This window comes from Mirounga leonina, unplaced genomic scaffold (assembly GCF_011800145.1).
Source record: "Mirounga leonina isolate KUSES-001 unplaced genomic scaffold, KU_Mleo_1.0 Mir_174, whole genome shotgun sequence".
In the NCBI taxonomy this organism is placed as follows: Eukaryota; Metazoa; Chordata; class Mammalia; order Carnivora; family Phocidae; genus Mirounga; species Mirounga leonina.
Window position 1 is genome coordinate 58,445,169 of NW_023270451.1, and position 24,399 is coordinate 58,469,567.

General features: G+C 44.0%; 1 protein-coding gene across 8 annotated transcripts in view; it reads left to right on the plus strand.

Annotated features, from left to right (window-relative positions):
- Positions 1 to 7,508, plus strand: part of ST7 (suppression of tumorigenicity 7) — a 236,086-nt gene extending 228,578 nt beyond the window's left edge. For 4 of the 8 annotated variants that reach the window (XR_004682077.1, XM_035020978.1, XM_035020980.1 and 1 more), the window contains one exon: positions 7,324 to 7,508. Coding sequence is in view for 7 of the 8 variants with exons in the window: in XM_035020978.1 (XP_034876869.1) it covers positions 7,324 to 7,419 (96 nt within the window). In the remaining variant the exon portion in view is untranslated. Of the gene's footprint in view, positions 1 to 273; positions 5,132 to 7,323 lie in introns of those variants that run through there. The other 4 variants (XM_035020977.1, XM_035020979.1, XM_035020983.1 and 1 more) reach the window with 1 other exon arrangement.
- The last annotated feature ends 16,891 nt before the right edge of the window (positions 7,509 to 24,399 follow it).

The window sequence follows — 24,399 nt, forward strand, 5'->3', positions numbered from 1 at the left end:
GTTGAGGAATGAAGCTTTAATAAGAAAAGCCGTCTGCATTAACAATTGACAAGCAAGAACCCCTGTTTCCTGGTTGAAAACCAAGCGTTTTCAACGGCATGTGCAGGGAGGGTGGGCTTACTTATTTTGCCATTTGCCACAGATGACTTTCAAACAGAAGGAATAAGGAAAAGAGTGTCAGTTGTTTCCCTGGAACTCTATTCTGATTTCAAGGCGAGTGGAGTCAGAAAGGATGATTTCTAACTTGGCTGAGTTGATTTAATCCCTTTCCAGATGATTGACATTTTCTGCTCGGCAGAGCTCAGGGACTGGAATTGCCAGAGTATTTTCATGCGTGTTGAAGATGAACTGGAAATCCCACCGGCACCTCAATCTCAACATTTCCAAAACTGAACTCATCACCCTCCTTTCCCACCACCAAAACCACTCCTCCTGTATTCCTGACCTCCGCCCATGGCACTGCCATCCGCCCGGTTACTCAAGCCAGAAACGCAGCAGCCCTCCCGAGCTCCTCTCTCTCACTCCCCACATCTTACCTGTCTCGGCCTCCACAGCGTGTCGGGTCTAACCTCCTAAGCCACTGGGCGTTCAGTAAATGTAATTCACCTCTTCTTCCCCTCCTTCCCTCCCCATGGCCTCCTTCTCTTCATTTAGGTCTTGTTTTTTCTTGCTTGGACTCCTCTGCAAGAGTCTTAACTGGTCTCCTGGCTTCCAGGTTCATCCCCTGCCAGGCTTTCTCTCATACTGACACAAGAATGATCTTTCCAAATTGCAAGTCTGAGCATGTCACTTCCCTGCTTGAATTTCTCCAGAGGTTTCCCACAGACTTCAGGATAAAGTCTCAGCTCCTTAGCATGGTATGCAAGGCCCTTCATGATCTGGCCTTGCTTGCCTCTGCAACCTCATCTCTCCCAACTCTTGCACAGACACTGCTCTTAGGCCATAGTGAATTACTCACCACTCCCAGATGCCTAGGCTCTTGTACACCCCAGTGCCTTTGCACGTGCTGTTTGCTGTGCATGGAATGCCCTTCCCCGTCACCACCCCAGCTTGTCCACTCTACTAACTCCTCTTCCTTCTTTTATACTCAGCTTTCTTTCTGAGTTTCTCCTAAGCTGAGTTAGAGGTCTCTCTTCTGTGATTCCACAGTATTCCATGAATACCAACATTATCACATTTATTGTACTATATTATAATTGTTGAAAACTTGTCTGTCCCCCTTTTAGAATGTGAGCTCCTTGAGAGCAGAACTGTGTCTTCCTCATCTCTGTATCCCCAAAGCTTTGCACAGCACCTTGCACATAGTAGGTTTTCAATAAATGATTATTAAATAAATAAATGGTAGTGGTTTCTGCAGAAAGAATCAATGTAAAAATCAGGTACAGTTTAGCATTTCTCCTCCTCTTTTGTAATTATAGTCATGGACTCTTAGAGTTGAAAAGGACCTTAAACAAATTGCCTTCAGCAGTAATGTGATGGAGGTCATCTAGACTCTTCTTGAATACTCTCAATGATGGGGAACTCACCTACTTAACATCAAAGCCCATTTCATTGTCCACTCTACTTCTTGCTTGGACTCCTCTGCAAGAGTCTTAACTGGTCTCCTGGCTCAGATGTCTTCTTTACACAATAAAATCTGCCTCCCTCTAATATGCACCTGTTGTTCCTGTTCTGCCCTCCAAAACTATACTCAACAAGTCTCCTTTTTGTAAATTCTTATGACAACTAATATATTCATGGCCACCTCTAACCTCTGACTATTGGTAGAACATCTCAAATTTCCTTAAGTCTTCTGTACATACCGTGATTTTTAAACCCAGGATGCTCTCTAGTTTATGGACCTCTACTATTCATTATTATACCCCCAAGCCAACCTCTGAGTAAAAATAGTTGCCAAAATTCTGAATAGATTAGAGTTTAACTTAGTAAAATTTAAAACAGGAATATATTTACAACATTAGACAATTATTCTTCCTCCTTTAAATGTTCCTCTCTTAAACAGTTTTTAAAGCATTTTTGTCCAAGTATGTCATTTTTCCAGTATTCTTCATTAAACAAGCAATTAACACTTGGTGGGAGTTTCGGATCAGAACAGACCTTTACATAAAATTCATTTGGCCCCACCACCAGAAATTCAGAATCTTGAGTGTTAGCACCCAGAAATCTGTGTTTTTAACAAGGATTCCAGCAGGTTCTGAGGATAGGGGTTGAGGACTGTATGTGCTGCTAAGGACCTGGTCTGGAGCAAGCCAAGCGTTTGAGCGGCCGCTTGCCGGAACGGGGCGCACTGCCGGAGCCGTTGAGGTGAACACTTTCTAGGCATCAGAGGTTTCCCCTGGCTGCACCTTGGACTGCTCTTAGGGGGCCTCCGAGTGACTGGTGGCTGCCCCCCTTCCCCCTTGGGGGATGCTGACTTCTGCAGCCTGGGGTACAGCCTGGGCATCCAAGTTTTCAGGTGATTCAGGTTTGCCAGGGCTGCGACCACCACATTGAATGGAAGGACGAATTGCCCGATTGGGTCTTCTCTAGGAAAGGCTCCACTGCCTCCAGAATTTCAGAGCGATGTGTCCATTAGGGATCATGTCATGTTTCCAAAGCTTTGGTTTTGAGTCTAGATCAGCTGATTGAATAAAATAATCAATTTGCCTTACCGCGCTCATTGCTTCTACTCTGCCAGGGTGTGGTTGTTTGGTCAGCTACTCATAATTTCCAAATATAGTTTAGATAAATTTGCTTTTAAACCTCTGTCTGGAAGATCACATTCATCTTGCCCTTCCTGAAGGTTTAACAGTTTTCAAAATGTCTAGAGAGCCTTCATGGGGAAGGAAGATGGATGGCCTGAAGGAGACAGGCCCCATCCCTCTCCTGCCCACCCTGTCCCCAGAGTCTTCCCCAAGTTTTCACCCGTCACTGCCGCAGGCCTTTCGAGAAGCCCCCTGCAGGTTATCACCGCCACCCCATAGGCTGCCCACAGCCATTTGCAGCTTGTGAAAATGACTTTCTCAGGCCTCGTGGAGATAATGTCCCTGGGATAATGACTCGTAGGAGATGCAGAGAGATTGCACTGCCACCCCCCAGGCTGCATGCAGCTTGGGAACTCTCCAGTCTGTTTATATGTTGATACGCAGCCAGTAAGGAAGCCCACAGCTAAGCGTGAGCCACTGGAGAATAGTAAAATGAGCAGCTTCAACTGGCTTCTCCCCCCCACTAATCTAATCTACCTCCATGACTTAAGACTAACTCTTCCTCGAATGTTTGGCTACCAAGATAAGGTTGCTCATATAAAGAAGTTATCGTTTCAAACCCAGCCCCTCGCAGAATGTGGGAAGGTCAGCATTTTGACCCCGTCAGCTTTGAAGGGCTCTGTCTTTCCTCCTCTGATCTCTCTCCTTCACGGAGACTGAGCCCCCTGACTTCTGACTCTCGTCTTCACTTATAGGCCTTGACCTCTTTGAAGTCTGATATTGATTACAGTGAAATGTCAATTGTCTGATTGCAATAGGGCACCTGGAACTTATTCAGATAAGCAGAGGCATTTTGAATGTTAACGAAGCATGTTGGGAGCCATGACCTTCTCCTAAATAATGGTGTTTCAGGAAAAGGAGGACCAGGCGATTGAAGTGTCACTCTCTCTTTTTTATTAGTCCAGTTGCCTTTTCTCACCCTAAGGCACTGATTGAATCACGGTGCATCTTGGACCGTGTATCTCTGCCCTCTGGACAGAAGTTGTGGACATTGAGATAGATGAGCTGTTCCCGGGCTGCCTGGTCTTGCTCATTCAGACTTCACTTTTCAGGCAATAAATTTCCCAGGTCTGTGAGTGAAACTGCTGTTTCTCTGTGCATTGGTTGAGTCTCTGGCCCAAAAGTATTGACTGATTTTCAAACATGCAAAGAAGTATAAATGAACATCCTAAGCAAGGCACATTCCACCAAACATTTTTTTTTTTAATACCTTCTGATGAAAGCCACTAACCTTTATCTGGTTACTAAATGAGAGGGCTTATGGGCTTCAGATGCCTCATTGCATTGTCTGCTTCTTCCCTGTGGGTGAAGGATGAGGAAGAGGATGCACGGAGGGGTGCTAAGGAGGAAGGTAGCTTACTAGTAAAAGGTGCATATCTCAACTCGGGTGCTGCAAGAGAATTAGGATCTTTAGGAAAAGTTTCTGGGGATTCTTTTCTCGATTCTCCCAAGGACAAAACACTCTAGATGTGAGGGAGAACAGTACATCGTCGCATTTATTGGAGGTGTTAGGACTTACTTCCTTTGTGGAACCTTATTGAGAAGTGCACGTGAAGTCCAAGGAGGCAGGGCCCACTGTGACTTGTTGGGCAGTATGGGAAGAGGGGCAACTGCAGACATCAAACAGGGCTAGAGAGTCCCCTCTTGATTTTCAGAGGCCTCGCTTTTGTTCTTTTTATGCAAGTCAGGTCAGTGCCCAAAACAAAGCAAACAAACAGGCCTTATTTTGAACCAACTTTGTAACGACCTCTCCATTCATTCTGCTTCCCAAGTTGAGGCTCCCTGATGTCCCCACATGTAGTGAATGAAATTGCACAGAATACAGACTTGGAGCAATGCCTTTCATCTAACTGCAGGGGCTCGGGCTAATTCGGTAGTTCCTTACCCACTCCATCACAGCTGCGATGGTTCTGAATCTGTTTTAGGTCAAGTCTTTAGGATATAATAACTCCACCAGCAATATCGCCTTGTTCAGTGAGCCCAATCTGACAACCCCTGTCAGAATCTCTGATTTATCCAGACTACTATAGCACCTACCTTCTCTTTACAGAACTAGGCAAATGCTGTGTTTTATGGAGCCTTGGTAGTCTCTGATTACAAACAAAATCTCGTAACTAGGATTTTAATAAACAAATAAGCAATCTTCTCATAACTAGGTTTACAAACTTTCTCAACAAGCAGCTTGGGCAGTAATTATTCATTTCTGGGCGATAGGGTGAGCATCCCATGTGGTTCTGTGCACACAACAAAGGACAATTTCAGGTTACCAGAAATTGACACATACCTAACACCCACTTGGCATAAGAGCCATCCACATTTGCTCAAGTACTAACATGGCTGCCTATTTCTTTTTTTTTTTTAAAGATTTTATTTATTTATTTGACAGATTGATAGCGAGAGTAGGAACACAAGCAGGGGGAGTGGGAGAGGGAGATGGAGGCTTCCTGCTGAGCAGAGAGCCGGATGCGGGGCTCGATCCCAGGACCCTGGGATCATGACCTGAGCCGAAGGCAGACGCTTAACGACTGAGCCACCCAGGTGCCCCATGGCTGCCTATTTCTTAACTCCAAACCCAACTTGGCATTCAGGGCCCTCCCCAGAGTTCTTCTGGTCACTTTTGAACTATTAACTATTCCAGCTAAGCTGAATTACTTACTGCCTTCTGATCATACCAGTTACTTTCCCATTTCTGTTCCAGCTGTTTATTGAGCCTGGAGGGCTCACCTCCTCATATTTCTTTCCTTCCCATCCTTACCCCATCTGTATGTTTTGATATCCCAATCATCCATTGTGGTCTATTTCACTTGCCTCATTTTAAGTTTTTCTTGCTCCTTTCAACAGAATGGATTCTCTCCCTTTTCTGAGTCCTCCTGGTGCTTTCTTTGGGCTTTTATCTTCCATTCTATGATGGTCTATCTGGTATCATTACTTCGCTGTGTGGAGGCCTTAGTGGCCACCTATCCCTTCCCCTTGACCCTGGGCTTTGAGCTTCCTGACAATGGGAGTTTTGTCCTAGACTCCTTTATATCTTATCCAACACTTAGGTGCCTTACAGAGCAAATATATTTAATTTATGTAAAAGACACAACATGGGGAAGGATTCCAAATATTATACTATCTTGAGTTTCCTTACACTAATGTCACACTTATTGGTCCAGCTATAATGTGTCGCAGATCTTACAATTAGTATTCTACTGGTTCTTTTTTTTTTTAAGGTTTTTGTTTATTTGTTTGACAGAGCACACACACGGATGAGCAGGGGGAGGGGCAGAGGGAGAAGGAGAAGCAGGTTCCTCACTGAGCAGGGAGCCCCATGCAGGACTCCATCCCAGAACCCCAGGATCATGACCTGAGCTGAAGGCAGATGCTCAACCGACTGAGCCACCCAGGCACCCCAGTATTCTACTGGTACTTAAAAACAACAAAGAAGGAAAGATTCTGAGGTCAAGTGAATTTTGAAACTTGCTTAGCATACCCCTTGAAGATCTGAAATCCACAGAACATACGGAGGAACCTCTCTTAACTTCATTAAATATACTATTACTTTGACCTCAGAACCATGGCCCCACCCCCCACCCCTATGTATTTACATACTACACTATACTCCTCTGGGAAATTCTTGATGGTGTAGACAATGTTTTGTTGAGAACAAGGGATTAGGACAAGACTCCATAGTGTAAGGACCAGGTATGGAACCCTAGCAAGATAATACCTTGGTTCTGAACTGACAGAGAGCAAGGAAACCACCCAAAAATCTCTCTCTCATGTGGAACTCTGTTAGGGGACCTCTTCTGCCAGATGCTGGATGATTTGTGGAATGAAGCTAATTCTTCACGAGAACATAATCAGAACAAATTTGAGATGATGTTAAATGAGTCTCAGGCGAGGTACTTGGCACAGTTAATGAGCATTTTTCTCTACATGAGAAGCAGAAAGGAATTTAGAAGCCAAATGAAAGAGATCCCAAAGATCTCCTCAGAGCAGCCCTTCTTCAACAAGGACATGCTATCCACAGACTGGCCAGTTTGCTGTCCTCCCCTGGGCTCCCATGATGCACTCCACTAAGCAGGTAGTTCAGACATGAGCATGGGTGACAGAGGCATTTGGGACACAATGGAATCCCAAAGCAATTCACAACCATATAACAAACTTGACTTTTTAAAATTGCCTTTTCCCCTTAAAGTGAGTTCTGTACCCAGCTAGGCAGGCAGGTGGTCTGAAGTGTCACAATTTTTTAGCTCTTCTGCCTACTTGTCACCCAACTGTCAGTCCCTTTTGATGGCACTAGTCATCTGCATGCACAGCCAGCAGATCCTGAAGACGGATCTGAAGGCCTGGGAACCGTGGGCCTGCTGTCAGGAATGAAGGGGGCAGTCTGCAGCCCCTTCTCCCGCTTATCTATCACAGCTGGGGAGCGGGGGCTGGAATGCAGGTGTGATCATCAACCTGTTTCCTATAACATAAATACAAAATTGTAGCCTTTGAGACTTTTATAATGCCAAGACTTATAGGTTGGAAAGGTTCGTTCTGTAGTCTTGAAAGATCTCTCCTGACTCTGTGCCTCTCTGTTTCTTTGCAGTTCCTCAGCACTTTGTTTGCCCCCTTAAACTTTGTCATGGAGAAAGTGGAAAGCATCCTTCCATCCAGCCTGTGGCACCAGCTGACGCGGATCTAGGGAAACCCACCTGTCCTTCCACTCCCCTCACCCAGTGGGCTGCCACCATCTCTTCGTGCCAACTCCTCGTGGACTGCAAGAAAGCATGACTCTGAAAAAGGGAAGCCATTCCGAGATTTTAAATTGTTTATGGACCGTCTGTTCCATATTAAAAGCTGTTTTTGTTGTACAAAATTCATTGATGTTCCGTTCTATTATATTTTGCCTTCAGAAAAGAAAAAAAAATCAAAAATAAACTTTTGTGTATTGCAGCAACCAGTGTGTCTTCTTATGTCTCCCAACCTTAAAAGTGTTGGTGTCCCAAATAAATCTGTGGGTTTACATTTAATTTATTAAGGACCCAGATCTTCTGAATGCCCCACAGTGGTTTTCTTTGCTGACGAAACTCATCTCAGCAGGCCCTTTGGACCCCTACAGTCATTGGCTTGGAAAATAGAATGTCTTTGGCCCAAAAGTACCACCTTTTTCAGCCCCAAACTGTTGGTCTTTCTAGGCCAAATGCACAGAAAGAGCTTTCCACAAAGAAGGACAGGAGGCATGAATGAAACAAAATTCTTCATGAGAATATGCCATGACAAGTTGTTCCAGTTCAGAGATTCTACTCATTGAATAGAACTCAGTACTATAGTTTGGTTTTGTTTTATGAAAATTTGTTGTGAGAAGAAAACTTTTGATGAGAATCTACAGACCCAACAGTCTGTTGTATAACCTGACTACTTTTCAGAGTTGCCGTTTTTAAAATGTTCTCTCATAGGGGTACTTTTTTTTTTTTTAAGATTTTATTTATTTATTTATTTGAGAGAGAGAATGAGATAGAGAGAGAGCATGAGAGGGAGGAGGGTCAGAGGGAGAAGCAGACTCCCTGCTGTGCAGGGAGCCCGATGTGGGACTCGATCCGGGGACTCCAGGATCATGACCTGAGCCGAAGGCAGTCGCTTAACCAACTGAGCCACCCAGGCGCCCAGGGGGTACTTTTTTAAAAACAATTTTTGTATCCTTGGTGCTTAACTGTAAGCGTTCTTTGAGTATTTTCGTGATCTGAACCAGAATGGTCATTTGTCCTTACCACCTTTGAAAGCCTACGATTCACACCTGCTGAACATCTGGCTTTACTTAAGCAAAAGAAGAAAAATAAATAACATTGAATCCTCCATCTGAAGTGAAAAGTACCTCTATTTAAAATCTCAATTCAGTGCTTAAAAAAAAGGACTCCTTTACAGTTTGTTTTCCATTTTATTTAGAATCCTGAAACTTTTCCCATGAGCGTTAAAATAGGCAGTGTGCGGGGAAGGCACCACCACCACATCTTCCCAGCTGGACTTCCTGCTGGCTCCCGTCCTTCATCCAAGAGCAAAGTAAGTGGCCAGGTAATGTTTAGGCGCACAAGGGCTTCTCATTCTTTTGGCAAGTTTCTCTTTTCTTTTTTTTAAAAGATTTTATTTATCCATGAGAGACAGAGAGAGAGAGGGAAGCAAAGACAGAGGGAGAAGCAAGGAGGCTGATGCGGGGCTCGATCCCAGGACCCTGGGATCATGACCAGAGCCGAAGGCAGACGCTTAACGACTGAGCCACCCAGGCGCCCGGCAAGGGTTTCTTTCTACTGTATTTGTGCAAAGCCCTGATATGCAGCTGGCTCCTGCTCTGAGGAAATTATCTTGGGAGAGGTTGAATTCCTATATCCACACCAGTAGTGCTGCTCTTGGGGGCAGTGACTGTGTCTGCTTTGTTTGCCTCTTTGCTTCTTCCCCCAACAGAAATCTTGAGCTGAAGCGGGTGTTCAAATGATATGTTGAACAAATTGAGGCAATTCATGATAGGCGCAAATAAAACTTGATTCATAGTCTGAGGAAAGGGGTTGGTTCCAGCAGAGAAGGACCAAGGAAGGCTTAGAATTGTACATTTGGGCTGGAAGAAAATGTAGTAATTATCTAATACAATTATTTGATTTAACAGATGGGAAAACCAAAGTCCAAAGAGATTTCGACCTGAGTTGGGACTCTAGACTGCAATAAGCTTTAAGTGAAAGTTTCCAGAGCCTGTAGGCAATAGCAAGTGGAAATGGCCTAGTGTGAATTGTTGTTAGAAACCCCAGTTGCAGGAGATTCAGCTAAGAAATGTAACACGGATTTAGAAGCACCTTGTGAATTTAATAATTAGGACTTTAAAGCGATTTCTTGGAAAGGGGAGGCAAAAATTAGACTTTGAGGGGGAAAGGGAGTGAATGGGAGAGGTAAAGGTGGAGAAAAGATGGGGACAGAATGAAGACACAGGGATAATAGAGATTGCTGAAGGAAATGAGTCCATGGTCCATGAGAGGAGCTAATCAGGTGAGGAGGAGGAAGGCTTCTCTAAACTTCTGCCAACTTAATAGACTTTTCCCCTTATAACCCAGAGTCACTCTTCAGACAGGCTGTGACCCCAATTGCTCCCTTTCCTCCACATCTCTGTTCAACTACTCTGCTCAACTCTTGAGAGCAACCAGGACTCATTCTTGCTGTTCTGGTCTCCCGGGCCTGGATACCACAGTGGTTGCTGTCTTTTTAGCTCTTGCCTTGTTTTGCTGCCCCTGAGGACAAGCATTCAGGCCTTGCTAAGGGTTTCATGCAAATTTATGGGGAGGCGGGGCCAGAGCAGCCAATATGGCAGAAGAGTTTTTTTGTTTATTTTTTTTTAAAGATTTTATTTATTTATTTGAGAGAGAGAATGAGAGACAGAGAGCATGAGAGGGAGGAGGGTCAGAGGGAGAAGCAGACTCCCTGCTGAGCTGGGAGCCCGATGCGGGACTCGATCCCCGGACTCCAGGATCATGACCTGAGCCGAAGGCAGTCGCTTAACCAACTGAGCCACCCAGGCGCCCCGGCAGAAGAGTTTTTAAGATGATTACTTTTACATGATTCTTACACTTTTCGCCCAAGGTCCACGGTTCCTGTCTTCTTGCTGAGATGGCAACTGGAATCCAAGTTGCATTCCTGCCTTCTCCTTTTATTTCTAGATGAGGGGACATCAAAATCCATTCTGATGGGCTTTCCTCTATGAGGATCCTTCCTCCCAGCAGAACAATAAGTGTCCCTTAGCCTCAACTTGTATGTGTTTATTGGAATACAAACGCAAACCTTCTAAGTTAAATACTCACAAATTGAATCTAGCAATGTATATAGGAAATAATACAATATGACCAAATGGGAATGCTCTTTAGGGTTTTTTTTTTTTTAAACTTCTTTTATTAGTACTTAATATCAAAGTCGTTTTGCCTTTAAGAATTGGGGAGCTTTCCATATTTTTATATGGCCCAGAATGATTAAACATTGACATTACTTGCTTTTCAAGAATTAGATAAAACTCAGGGGAGCCTGGGTGGCTCAGTTGTTAAACGTCTGCCTTCGGCTCAGGTCATGATCCTAGGGTCCTGGGATCGAGCCCAGCATCGGGCTCCCTGCTCTGCGGGAAGCCTGCTTCTCCCTCTCCTACTCCGCCTCTGCTTGTGTTCCCTGTCTCGCTGTGTCTCTCTCTGTCAAATAAGTAAAATCTTTAAAAAAAAAAAAAAAAGAATTAGATAAAACTCAGATGTGAAATATCTGATTTTAGTGCTTTGTTAATGATAGATCTTTGATCACCGTTTTATTATCTGCAGTGGTGATTGGTCTGTGCAAATATTCCACTTCTTAAGTTTAGTTGGTATTTTTCTAGGAAATTACCATTTTCTCTAGGCATTCAAATGTGTTACCACAGAGTAACACATACACACATATAATTATATTATTTAATTATACATTTAATATCCTCTGTATCTGTGATTATTTCTTTCTTCCTTTCTAATTTTATATGTCTGTTCTCCTTTTTCCCTCTTTATTCAGCCTCACAAAAGCTTATCTAATTAATTCTTTCAAAGAAACAAGTTTTAGATATATTCAACCATACTTTTTGCCTTGTATTTTAATATTTTAAGCTTTTATCTTTATTTGCTCTTCTTGATTTCCCTTGTGTAGAAGAATTAGAGTTTTTCTAATTTCCTCTGACAAATACTTGGTTTATTTTTATTTTAAGAAAAAGGTATTTAAGTTTATAAATTTTTCTCTAAGTGTAGCTTTCTTGTCCGTTAGATTTTGCTGTGAAGTGTTTTTTGTTCTTTTCTAGAAATTTCTGTTTGGGTTCCTTCTTGTCCAGGAATGATCACACTTGGGCATTGCCTAATAATTGGTTCTCCATTATGGCCTTCAACGAATTTATTTTTAATGTTACTCTGCAATATCTAATGAGAACAGCAAAGATATTCAACCACATGCTCCCAAATAGAGTAAACGCTAACACCTTACACCCATGGACTACTAAGTAAACTTTGATCTTTCTTTCCATTATTTTTTTAAATTACATCTTTCTTCAATATGAAACTTCAGAGGCTATGTTAATATGTTTAAGACATGTTTATGTTCCTTCCACTGTTTTGTACTGTTCCTCTCCTCACCCCGTGACCATGCACTTCACCAACCTAAAACAAATCTGTGCTGAGTCACAGACTACTTGAAATTTAAAAGGGAAGGGGACTTGAAGGAACTAGTCACGCTGTTCTGGCTTTTGAGGATCAAAGACGGTTAGGCTGAACAGACAGGAATTGGCTGCAATGGAAATGTCCGGCAGAGGTGGTGGCTCCCTATCCGGAATGCTCTGGAGAGCTGCAGGAGCTTGGGGGACAGATGACCTTCAGGTAGTGTCTGTGTCTCCTCCAGGGTACTGTCTATAATTCTCTGGCAGGTGCAGAGAGGGTAGAAAGGAAGCAGGTTCTCTTCCCCTCCTTTTCCAGCTTGTCTCCTGTTATGTCCAGCCCAAGTCAATGTCATCCTCCCTTGGGTCCTCAGCCTAGAAGCTTGTGTGTGACCAACCTTAGGAAGAAAACCTTTGGAACTGAAAACCTCAACTGACCCTCATCAAAAGGCAAGCAAACCTCAAGTTGGTGTGTGTTTTTCCAGGGAAGGGGGCAGAGGTTACAATTTGAGAGGGCATGGAATGAGTATAATTTTTTTTTTAAAGATTTTATTTATTTGACAGAGAGACAGCGAGAGAGAGAGAACATAAGCAGGGGGAGTGGGAGAGGGAGAAGCAGGCTTCCCGCGGAGCAGGGAGCCTGATGCGGGGCTCCATCTGAGGACTGTGGGATCGACCTGAACCGAAGGCAGATGCTTAACGACTGAGCCACCCAGGTGCCCCTGGAATGAGTATAATTAAGGGGAAAAAAACCCCCCCACCAAACTCTTTTAACCACTTGCTTCCTGCTCTGAGCCCCCAGATCACGAAAACTTCATTTCAAAGTCCTATGTCCTGGGGCCTCTGACAGTATCATTTTCCAAGCCCTCAGCGTCCCTGAAGTCTGGTGGCACACAGGAGCAGCCACAGGACCTGAGGCCCCAGCCCGTGCCCGGCCTCCCGCATGCGTCTCCCTGCCGCCCCTGCTGCTCGTGGGCCCCACAGGCCACCCCTTTATGCCTCTCAGCTTCTCCCCCACCCCGGGACACCCAGGACAGTCTCTGAAGGAGGGAGCAGGCCCCTCCAAACACTGGCTCTTTCAGGCAGCTTCTCCGGTAGTTTGCTGGGGCAAAGAACTACAAAATCTGGACTTCTTGAAATAACAAAAAGGGAGATTGCAGGGAGAAAATAGGAGTTAACATCTCAAAGATATTCTGCCCCTCAAATCAAAGATGACCTCCTTCACCTCCAGTATAAATTATATCCATTTGTTCACTTGTTCTTTTAGGCAACGGACATTTACTGAGGACCTACTGTGTGCTGGGGGTATCATCACATTCTCCCAGTTGCACCTCAAATTGCAGCTTTTTCCCCACTGGTGTATTTGTTCTGTACATTGTACTTGTCTGTCCTGCCCACTGGACTACGAGGAATCAGAGTTCCGGATTATGGCATTCATCTTCACATTCTCGTTATCTAGAACTGGATGTTCCGTAGTCTCTGCTCTAGAACGTAGAGGCTGACAAAGGTTGGTAGGAAGGGAGGAAAGACAGAAGATGATGCTAAACCAGAAGAGAGTGTCATTTTCTTGAAGTCCAGAGAAAAAAATTATTAAAATGAAATAAAATATATGTATTCTGTTCTTGGAACACCAGCTTGATAAGGAACTTCTATGAAACCTTTACCAAATTACCACTTCATTTGGGACACATTATTTCTTCTTATCCCATGTTCCCCAAATGACCATTATTTATATTTCTTGTGTACCAGATGCCATGCCAGGTACTTGACCTGCACGACCTCTTTCAGTTGTCCTGACCACTCCGTGGGGGAGGTGCTGCATCGCCCCCATGACAGCAGCTACCGAGTCCAGGAGCTGGGGTTGAACGCCCCCCCGCTGGGTGGTGGCCTCAGTGCAGCCGATCCCCGGGCCACCGGCTCTCGTGGCCACTGCCCCCTGCCCACCATGGCTCCCGGAGCTGGACGCACACCGCCCGTCAGCGGCCCTTCTGGCCTCGGGAAGGTGCCCTCGGGGCCACCGCCTCTCAAACACGCCGGAAAGAGCCTGAGTGGATCTCAGAAGACAAGGCAGACTCCACATTTTTCTTACTTTGCAGCCATATGTGTTATGGTGGTCGACAGGGGACTAAGATTCCTGATTAGATGATAGCCCCATAAACACAAGGACGCCGTGTGTGGACTTGAAACGGGAAGAAGAACCCTGTCATAAATACAGACCGGTGTGCCCCACGATGGGTTCTGAGAAATCTTAGTCCAGCCAAACGCTGTTTTGGAATACCTTGCCGCCTTGACCTTTCTCGTGGAAATTCCCAATGTCCAAAGTCCTGAGACCTCCCATCATAATGAAGCCGGCTTAACCCAGTGCTCCTCCTCCCCCTTTGTAAAGAATACTTGTGAATGTCCTGCAACATTTACTTTGGAAAACAATGGGCAAGACCAGTATCAAATCAGAAGGAGGATCCCATGAACAAGGCACATGGTCCTTCAGAGTGTTTCCATCCTTCCTTACCAGGCAGGGGCCTGCCAGACAGGATGTGCAGAGGAACCCAGGCACCCTGCAACTATGAAGTGCTGCCAGGCTCCCTACCTGGGGGGCATGTGCTCTGCACCCTCTCTTCAGTCCCCCTTGGTGCTGGCCACGGCGCTTAGTCATGCCCACCACCCCCCAGAAGGGTCCTGGGGTCCTTTAACCATCCATGGATGCCAACACAGCTGAACAAAGTAGAGAAGTGAAGGTCTGGGGCAGTGGTCATAATTCAAGTGTTGTATTTTCTCTCCAGTCATCCAAGAAAAACCCAGTGATGGTACCTGAGAGAGCCTGTTTGAGCTGGTTTTTCGGCCACGGTGACCAGTCAGTAACTATCACTCTCCTGGGAGCCCCACCAAGTGGGCTTTTTCATCAACCCTAAGGCCTGTGGGCCTTATATCTAACAAATTATATTTTACTTTTTTTTTTTTTTTAAGCTGGTTAGTGACAACCAAGCTGGTCCCTCTGCAATTAGAATCTGATGTCAGAGTGAGAAAATCCCCTGTTCGCTGGGAACTCCCACGTCACTCATTCTGTATTAATGATATTTATTCTCCCTCATTGTTTTATTCTTAAAAAATGGATCCCCTGGTTGCAGTGTTATGTTAAGCATATTACATGTTACTCCAAAGTCAGTTCATATATTATAGCTCGCTGCACTCCCGGGGATACATTTCTGAATAGCTCTCACTCCGCAGTTACAGTTCCATGTTAAATATGGGCTGCCAGGGGTAGAGCCTGAGAGAGTTGTCTGTTCATTTTTGGCTCCTTCTTTCTCCTGGAAATTTTTTTCCCTCTCTATATTATACTCTTCAAGGAAGATGTGCCCTCCAATAAGAAAAGTCTACCTGGAGAAGGTGAAAAGTACTTTTCTCTAGAGTTTTCTAGAAAGGAGGTTTGAAAGTGGCTGCTATTTGGGACAGAGCGCTTGGTTCCTACTGGGGAGGTCAGAAATGGTTTGGAACATGCGTCGCCACACTAATTACAGGAGGTAGGAGATGGGGGTGCCAGAATGCATCAAGACTGTTGACAAAAAACCACAATAAGACATGTCTTTGGCTATATGCAACAAGAATATCAGAATGAGTTTTTAATCCTCTTGAGTCTTCGGGGTTTTTTTTTTATTAACATATAATGTATTATTTCTTTCAGAGTTACAGGTCTGTGATTCATCAGTCTTACACAATTCACAGCACTCACCATAGTACATACCGTCCCCAATGTCCATCACCCAGCCACCCCATCCCTCCCACCCCCCACCACTCCAGCAACCCTCAGTTTGTTTCCTGAGATTAAGAGTCTCTTATGGTTTGTCTCCCTCCCTGGTTTTGTCTTGTTTCATTTTTCCCTCCCTTCCCCTATGGTCCTCTGTCTTGTTTCTCAAATTCCTCATATCAGTGAGATCATATGATAATTGTCTTTCTCTGACTGACTCATTTCACTTAGCATAACACCCTCTAGTTCTATCCACGTCATTGCAAATGGCAAGATTTCATTTTTTTAATGGCTGCATAATATTCCATTGTGTATATACACCACATCTTCTTTATCCATTCATCTGTTGATGGACATCTGGGCTCTTTCCATAGTTTGGCTATTGTGGACATTGCTGCTATAAACATTGGGGTGCATGTACCCCTTCGGATCCCTACATTTGTATCTTTGGGGTAAATACCCAGTAGTGCAATTGCTAGGTCATAGGGTAGCTCTATTTTTAACTTTTTGAGGAACCTCCATACTGTTTTCCAGAGCAGCTGCACCAGCTTGCATTCCCACCAACAGTGTAGGAGGGTTCCCCTTTCTCCGCATCCTCGCCAACATCTGTTGTTTCCTGACATGTTAATTTTAGCCATTCTGACTGGTGTGAAGTGGTATCTCATTGAGGTTTTGATTTGTATTTCCCTGATGCTGAGTGATATTGAGCACTTTTTCATGTGTCTGTTGGTCATTTGGAAGTCTTCTTTGCAGAAATGTCTATTCATGTCTTCTGCCCATTTCTTGATTGGATTATTTGTTCTTTGGGTGTTGAGTTTGATAAGTTCTTTATCAGTTTTCAGGTTTTTGTCTTCTATGGCTAGCCTGCTCTTAAGCATCTGTCATAGCGTCATTAATAGGCAGTTTTAGAGATTTCACAGGATATAGTCTTTTTAGTCGCTTCAGTAAAATTCACAAGGACAACATATTTTTGTTTCTGTTTGCTTTGGGACCCAAGCACAAAGCTCTAATGAGCCACTGTCTTCTTTCTTTGCTTCATTCATTCATTCAATATATATTGTGCATTGAATTCCATCAACAAACAAAAATTCAATATGCCCATGCTTGTGGCCTGTGGCAAGGGCCACAGTCCTCTGGGGAAAATGTCCTCACATGCAGTCCCTGGGTTGGGGTTCTTACCTGCACCTGATGCCAAGTAACACCTGTAACTCTCTCCCCTGGTGTGGCTTTTCTAGGTGGGAAACCAACAAAATTGGACAGCTAGGATATCATACCAGGCTTATGAAATTGTTCTCAGTGGGCCCCGAAGGCTCTCAAAAGGTGAACAAGTCAAGAGCCACTTTTCTCCTACACAACTTTGCCAGTTCTGATTTCCCCACATGCCTTCTTTCGACTATCTTAGTCACTGCCCAGCACAGTGTGACGAGCGCCAGGCACCTCTCCTCTTTGAGATAAGGGGGAATCTTCAGAGGGAAAGTGACTGCCATGGGGCCAGGGCACGAGAGCCTCTGGAGCCCACTGCCGTCTCCCTCAGCTGCAAAGATGAGGGCCTGAGACCCTTGAGAAATAAGGATCAGTTGTGTCCAAAATACATCTCAATCTCTTGGGGCTGCCTCTAGCCATAAAAGGAGCTGGTCAAGGGCTATTTATCAGAAAGGTTCTTAAGGGCAAAGAGAACCTGCAGGGCACTTCAATTAGTCTAGCAGTCGCTCAGCTCTGATGAGCCTACAGCTGTCACCAGAAAGAGTATCGGCTATTCGAATGGCACTGTGATTGCAATTTCATATGCAGGGCTGCAAAGAGCCCTTTCCTTTGTGCTCAGGTCCTTTGGGCATCTTTGCCCATATTTGCACAGGGTCTTAGATTCTGGAAAATGTTAGAATCTAAAAATAGCCAAACTATAAGCAAGTAGGTATTTTTATTTTATTTTATTTTATTTTATTTTAAAGATTTTATTCATTTATTTGAGAGAGAATGAGCAAGCAAGAGAGAGAGAGAGAGAGAGCACAATCGGGGGAGGGAGCAGAGGCAGAGGGAGAATCAGACTTCCCACTGAGCAGGGAGACTGATGTGGGACTTGATCCCCAGACTCCGGGATCATGACCTGAGCTGAAGGTAGGCACTTAACTGACTGAGCCACCCAGGCACCTGGCAAGTAGGTATTTTAATCATCTACTTTAGTGTCAGATGAGATTGCCCAACAATGGCTGGTCACCATAGCCAAAGACATGTCTTAAAAGGATCTTTCAGGTAATCCACCTGGTTTTTCTACATGATCCATATAAGAACAGAGAATGTGAGTCATGACAGCTGCCCCAGGCCCTAATTTCTCTGTCTTGTTCCACTGCAGTTATATCTACTGACAGCTGGAAACTCAAGGGGCCCGATAGCATCCACAGCAAGACTCTCACAAGTTACATTTAAATTTCAGCAAGAAATGTTTTATACACATAGATTTTCAGGACTCAAATGTGTATTTCCCTTAAAAAATATCTCTAGATTCTTTTAGTTTAGAAAGGTCTCAGCAGACACTTGAAAAGCACATTGGACTTTCAAAAAATTAGGAGCTCTACATATCCCACAGCCAGTTTTCTGCTACAGAAAGGATTGGGCCAAGCTTTGAGATATTTGTTTCAATTTTATGTCTCTCCTGTGACATGGCTGAATCCTGATTTGATTTTCCCTGTCATGTATAGGAAGCTTTTTAAAAAACTCTCCCTCTGTTAATAGCATCATGACAGCACTCAGAACTTCATATTGTAATTTTTCTATCCTATCAAATTATTAACTTATTTATCTTTGTGTTCCCAATATTTAGCATATTGTTAGCATTGGTTGTGGTCAGTAAATCCTGAGCAGAAGGCAGGAGGAAGGAGCGGGGGAGAGAGAGGTGGCTAGAGTCCTAGAAGTGTTTTTCTCCCAAGCTGTATCATGTGAGAACTTAAGCTCTCAGAGTTCATGGCTTGGGCTCTGGCACTCTTTGTACAATGTAGTGTGGTAATCAGAATTGAAATTTTTCTTTGGTTGTGTTCAGAGCCAACTCACAGTAGTCACCTGAAAATTCTCTCCATATGTGAGAGCTCAAGTTCAAGACCAGCCTACAGGTATGAGGCTGGGACTCCTGAGAAACCCCAGATCCTCTGCTTGTTCCCCACATCTCATCCATAGCCCATATCCTACTGTAAACCACAGACTTCAGGAACCAGAGGACATATAAATAGTCTGGAAGGCTAACAATGAACTATCAAAAAAGAAATTAAGAAAATAATCCCATTTACCAAAAATAATAAAATATTTAAGAATAAACTTAACCAAGGAGATTAAAGACTTGTGATTTCAAAATATAAAACATTGATGAAAAAAATCAGAGAAGACACAAATAAATGGAAAGACATACCATGTTCGTAAATTGGAAGATTTAATATTGTTAAAATGTTCACACTACCCAAAATGACTGACGGATTTAGTGCAATCCCTATCAAAATACCAATGGTATTTTTTTACAGAAATAGAAAAAACAATCCTAAAATTCATATGGAACAACAAAGAACCCAAATACCAAATACAATCTTGAGAAAGAAGAATAAAGCTGGAAGCATCATACTTCCTGGTATCAAAATATATTACAAAGCCACAGTAATTAAAACAGTATGGTCCTGGGGCACCTGCATGGCTCAGTCGGTGGCTAAGCATTTGCATTTGGCTTGGGTCATGATCTCAGGGCCCTGGGATTGAGTCCCGCATCAGGCTCCCTGCTCAACAGGACATTTGCTTCTTCCTCTCCCTCTGCCCCTCCCCTACACTTGTGCGCACTCTCTCTCTCTCTCTCAAATAAATAAAATCTTTAAAAAAAAATAGTATGGTCCCAGCATAAAGACATATAGACCAATTAAACTGGATAAAGAGCCCAGAAATCAACCCATGCATACATAGTCAACTGAAATTCTACAGGATGCGAAGAATACACAATGGAAAAAGGACAGTCTCTTCGATGAATAGTGTTAAGAAAACTGGATATGTACATACAAATGAATAAAATTGGACCCTTGTCTTATTGCCATATACAATAACTAACCCAAGATGTATCAAAGACTTAAAAGTAGGACTTGAAACTGCAAAACTCCTAGAAGGAAACATGGAGGGAAAGCTTCGTGATATCGGTCTTAGCAATGACTTCTTGAAAAGGACACCAAAACCATAAGCAACAGCTGCAAAAATAGACAAGTGGGATGATACCAAACTGAAAAGTTTCTGGTCTGCAAAGGAAACCATCAACAAAGTGAGCAGACAACCTACAGAATGAGAGAAAATACTTGCACACCATGTGACAGATAAGGGGTTAATATCCAAAGTATATAAAGAACCCATACAAGTCAATAGCAAAAGAACAAATAATTTGATTTAAAAATGAGCAAAAGATTTGAATAGATGTTTCTCTAAAGAAGACATACAGATGGCCAACAGGCATATGAGAAAATGTTCAATATCACTAATCATCAGGGAAATGCAATTCAAAATTAACGAGACAAAATGCAAAACAAAATAAAAACCCCACAGAAATATTCTCTCTTTTAGGATGGTTATTATAAAAAAAAACCCAAAGATAAAAACTGTTGGTAAGGATGGAGAGAAATCAGAACCTTGTACATTGTTAGTGGGAACGTAAAATGGTGCAGCTGCTATGGAAAACAGTATGGAGGCTCCTGAAAAAATTAAAAATAGAACTACTATATGACCCAGCAAGTCCACTTCTGGGTATTTATTCAAAATAATTAAAATTAGGATCTCGAAGAGATGTCTGCACTCTCAGGTCCATTGTAGCATTTTCACAATGGCCTAGAGGTGGAAACAACTTAAATGTCTACCAGCGGATGAATGGATAAAGAAAATGTGGTCTATATATATAATGAGATTATATTCAGCTTTAAATAGGAAAGAAATCTTGGCTTATGTGACAATATGGATGAACCTTGGGGACATTATGCTAAGTGAAGTAAGCTGGTCAGAGTATGATTCCATTATCTGAGGTAGCTAAAGGAGTCCAACTCAGAAGCAGATAGTAGAATGGTAGTTGTCAGGGGATAGGGAAAGGGGGAAATGGGGAGTTGCTGTTTTTAAAGGGTATAAAGTTTCGGTTATGCAAGATGAATACATTCTAGAGATATGCTCTACAACATAGTGCTTATAGTTAGCAGTCCCGTACTGTACACCAAAAAATTTGTCAAGAGAGTAGATTTCATGTTATCTTTTCTTACCACAATGAAAAGAACAGTCCAGAAGGATTTGTGGAATGCCTCCTCCTTCCAACTCCTGTTCTTACCCTGACACAGAGTGTGAGTATTCTTTGTAGAACAAAAAAGGAAGTTGTTCCCATTGAAGGGGGTTTCTTAACCTTATCACTATTGACATTGTGGGCCAGATAATTCTTTGTGGTGAGGGACTGTCCTGTGCTTTATAAAATATTTAGCCACATCCTCAGCCTCTATCCACCGGATGCCAGTAGCAACCCCCATCCCACAATTAGGACAACCAAAAATGTGTTCAGAAATTGTCACATGTCCCTTGAGGGCCAAAACTGCTCTGGGTTGAGAAACACTGCCTTTGGAAGAATCCCAACAAGCTAGAACTTTGGCACCCAATGTGTCCATGGTGAAGGTCAGATGCAGTATTTGATGGTGTTATGACCTGGAAAGTCATTTTTCTCAGGAGCGCAGCATTCCCCATGGAGAGGGTGAATGTCCATCTGGCTTTTGTAGTCTAAATAGGTAAAGACATCCAAAACACATCTTGCTTTCAGTCTTTCCTAGTTTTCTATTTCCAACAAAATAAAAGGAGAAAAGTGTTCTGTATTCGTTTCCTAGGGCTGGTAACAAATTACCACCAACTGGGTGGCTTAAAACAATAGAAATGTATTTTCTCTGGTTCTGGAGGCCAGAAGTCTGAAATCAAGGTGTCAGCGGGGCTGTGTTCCCCTGGAGGTTCTAGGGGAGAATCCTTGTGTGCTTTTCCCATTTGTGGGAAAAGTAGCTCCGGGGGTACCTTGGCTTGTGGCTGCACCGCTCCAATCTGTGCCTCCGTCTTCACATGGTCTCGCCTCTGTGTGTCCTTTGTAAGGACGCTTGTCATTGCATTAAGGCCCACTCGGATAGTCCAGGATGCTCTCATTCGAGATCCTTAACTGCATCTGCAAAGACTCTTTTTCTAAATAAGATCAGGCCTACAGGTTCTGGGATGTGGATATACTTCTTTGGGGGCCCCCATCCAACCCATTGCATACCCTAAAGCAAAGCTCCTTTTTAAAAAACCACTGAGACTGATTTGTTTAAGCATTTGAAACAAAAGTTTATAGAGAAGTTGGAAGTGTAGTCCAAAAGCCCTTTTTTGAAACTTAGTTGCTGACATGATGCCCCCCCCCCCTCAAATACTTCAGTGTGCATTTCCTACAAACAAGGACCTTCCTCTGCTTAACCGCAGCGTGACTATCAAAACCAGAAAACTGACATTGACCCAGTACATCACTCTCCACATCAACGATCCATTCAAGTTCCTCCAATTATCCTAATACTCTTTTTTTTTTATAGCTAAAGGCTCTACTTCAGAATCATACCCACATTTAGTTATCCCTTTAGTTTTCTTCAGTCTGAAACAGATCCTCAGAATTTCTTTGAGTTTCAAATCCTTAACACTTTTGAAGATTGAGGGCCAGTTACTTGGTAGAATGTCCTTCAGTTCGGGCTTTTCTGATATTTCCTCATGAGTGGGTTTCTCAGGACCACTCCAAAGTAAGGCTGTGTTCTTGTCAGTGCATTAGGAACACATGTTTTCCATTTGTACAATTGCTGGCGGTGAAGATGTCCATCACTTGATGAAGGTCTATCTGCCAGGTGCCTCTTCTCCCTCCCTACCTACCCCCTGTCTTTAGTAAGTATTTTGTGGGGAAGACTTTGACACTATATAAATATCCTATTCTTCACTAACTTTCAATTTATTGGTGGGTTTATTTGTATCTAAAGGACTGGTGAATTCCCATTTTATCAATAGGTTATAATCTGTGAGGATCACTATTTGTATGTCCAAATGGCGCCACATTTGGCTAGAAGGAGCCCATGCGGTCTGGCTGTGTCTTTTTGACATGTCCCCATCATTCTTTGGTCACTTCCTTGCTTTCTGGCACAAGACATTCTAAGCTTGTTTTGTACTTTCTCTGCCCCTAAAAGGAGTTCTGGGTTCCTTTTAGTGGAAAATGGAACGAGTTTTGAGAACAAGCATCTTTGCTGGTGTGCGTTTTCCAGACTGTTGTTGTGACAGTTTCTCTCAGCTGCTTCCCTCCTCATTCCTTCCACATGGCCATGGCTTTCCCACCCGCGTGGCTCCCTCCCTTGCTCTTCTTGCTCCACAGGGCCCACGCTGTTTCTCTGTTGACATCTGGAAGCCCTAACTCTGGGCAGCCAGCAGCCACACGACGGCAGCCCGTGTCCTGAGAAAGGCTGGCCTGCTGTTGGCAGGCATGCTGGACAACCCGCTAGCCATGGTTGGAGAAACCTGGCTCGGCGAGCACTTCTGGATACATGACCTCAGTGAGCTTAAACATCCGAATGTGTGTGAGTCATTCCCCAGCCCCAATGGCTGCCTTCCCCTTTTACACTGTGAGGACAACTGCCTTCCTGTTCTGCCTTAGTTCAGCTTTGCCTGGGATTGATTTCCTAAACTCTTTGTATTTTGAGGGTTGTTACCACGTCTCCTACCTCATCCTTTCTCCCTAAGAAGGAAAATGTGAAAGGCCTGACTAATCCAGCCCTCCTAGGTCCTGCTCAGCCTGAGGACTTTCAGCCCGACTAGCCCACGGGGCGGGGCCGCTGGTTCCCTCACGCTTGTGAGGGGCTGATCCGGGCTGGCCTCCCACGCCGCGCTCCCACGCACTGCACACTGGCCTTCCGGTCTGTGTCCCAGCTCCTGCCTCCTTGGTCTGCCATGACAACCAAGATGTAACCATTCAGATACTTTCATCCCCTTCCTTGGGCTCTCTGTCTTCTGCCAACCTTCCTCTACACCCTTTTTGCTGTGGACTTTTTTTTTTTTTTTTTAAGATTTTATTTCTTTATTTGACAGAGAAAGACACAGCGAGAGAGGGAACACAAACGGGGAGTGGGAGAGGGAGAAGCAGACTCCCTGCCGAGCAGGGAGCCTGATGCGGGACTCGATCCCGGGACTCCAGGATCATGACCTGAGCCGAAGGCAGTCGCTTAACCAACTGAGCCACCCAGGCGCCCTGCTGTGGACTTTTTAAGCGTGACTTTCCACACTCCCTCCATCCCTGGGTTTAGTGAAGTCTTGAGCTACACATGACCAACATTTCTGTCCTTTACTCCTACACCTCCTAAGTGGACTTGGACCCTAGGTAGCTACCCAGGAGGGGAGTCACCTGACCTCTGGGCAACTAATCCAGAGGCCAGCAAGAGACCCTTGACATGCCTGGGGAGAAGGCTCAGTTTCTTTCTTTCACTGAACTAGGGGTGAGAGGGAGAGACAGGCTGTGGGGTTGTGAGGTTGTGACGAAGAGATGGAGCTAGCAGTCATGTGGGGCCATGTGCAATTTTAACAAGTGAGGAAAAAGACTAAGAAAGAGGAAGAGGAAGCTGAATTACAGAGAGAATAAGAGAGGCCATCACTCGAATGAAAAGTGGAGAGGAAGCTTCCTTGGTCTCCAGCATCTTTCTGGAAATAAATGTCAGTTCATTCAAAGACTAGCTGCACGTAGC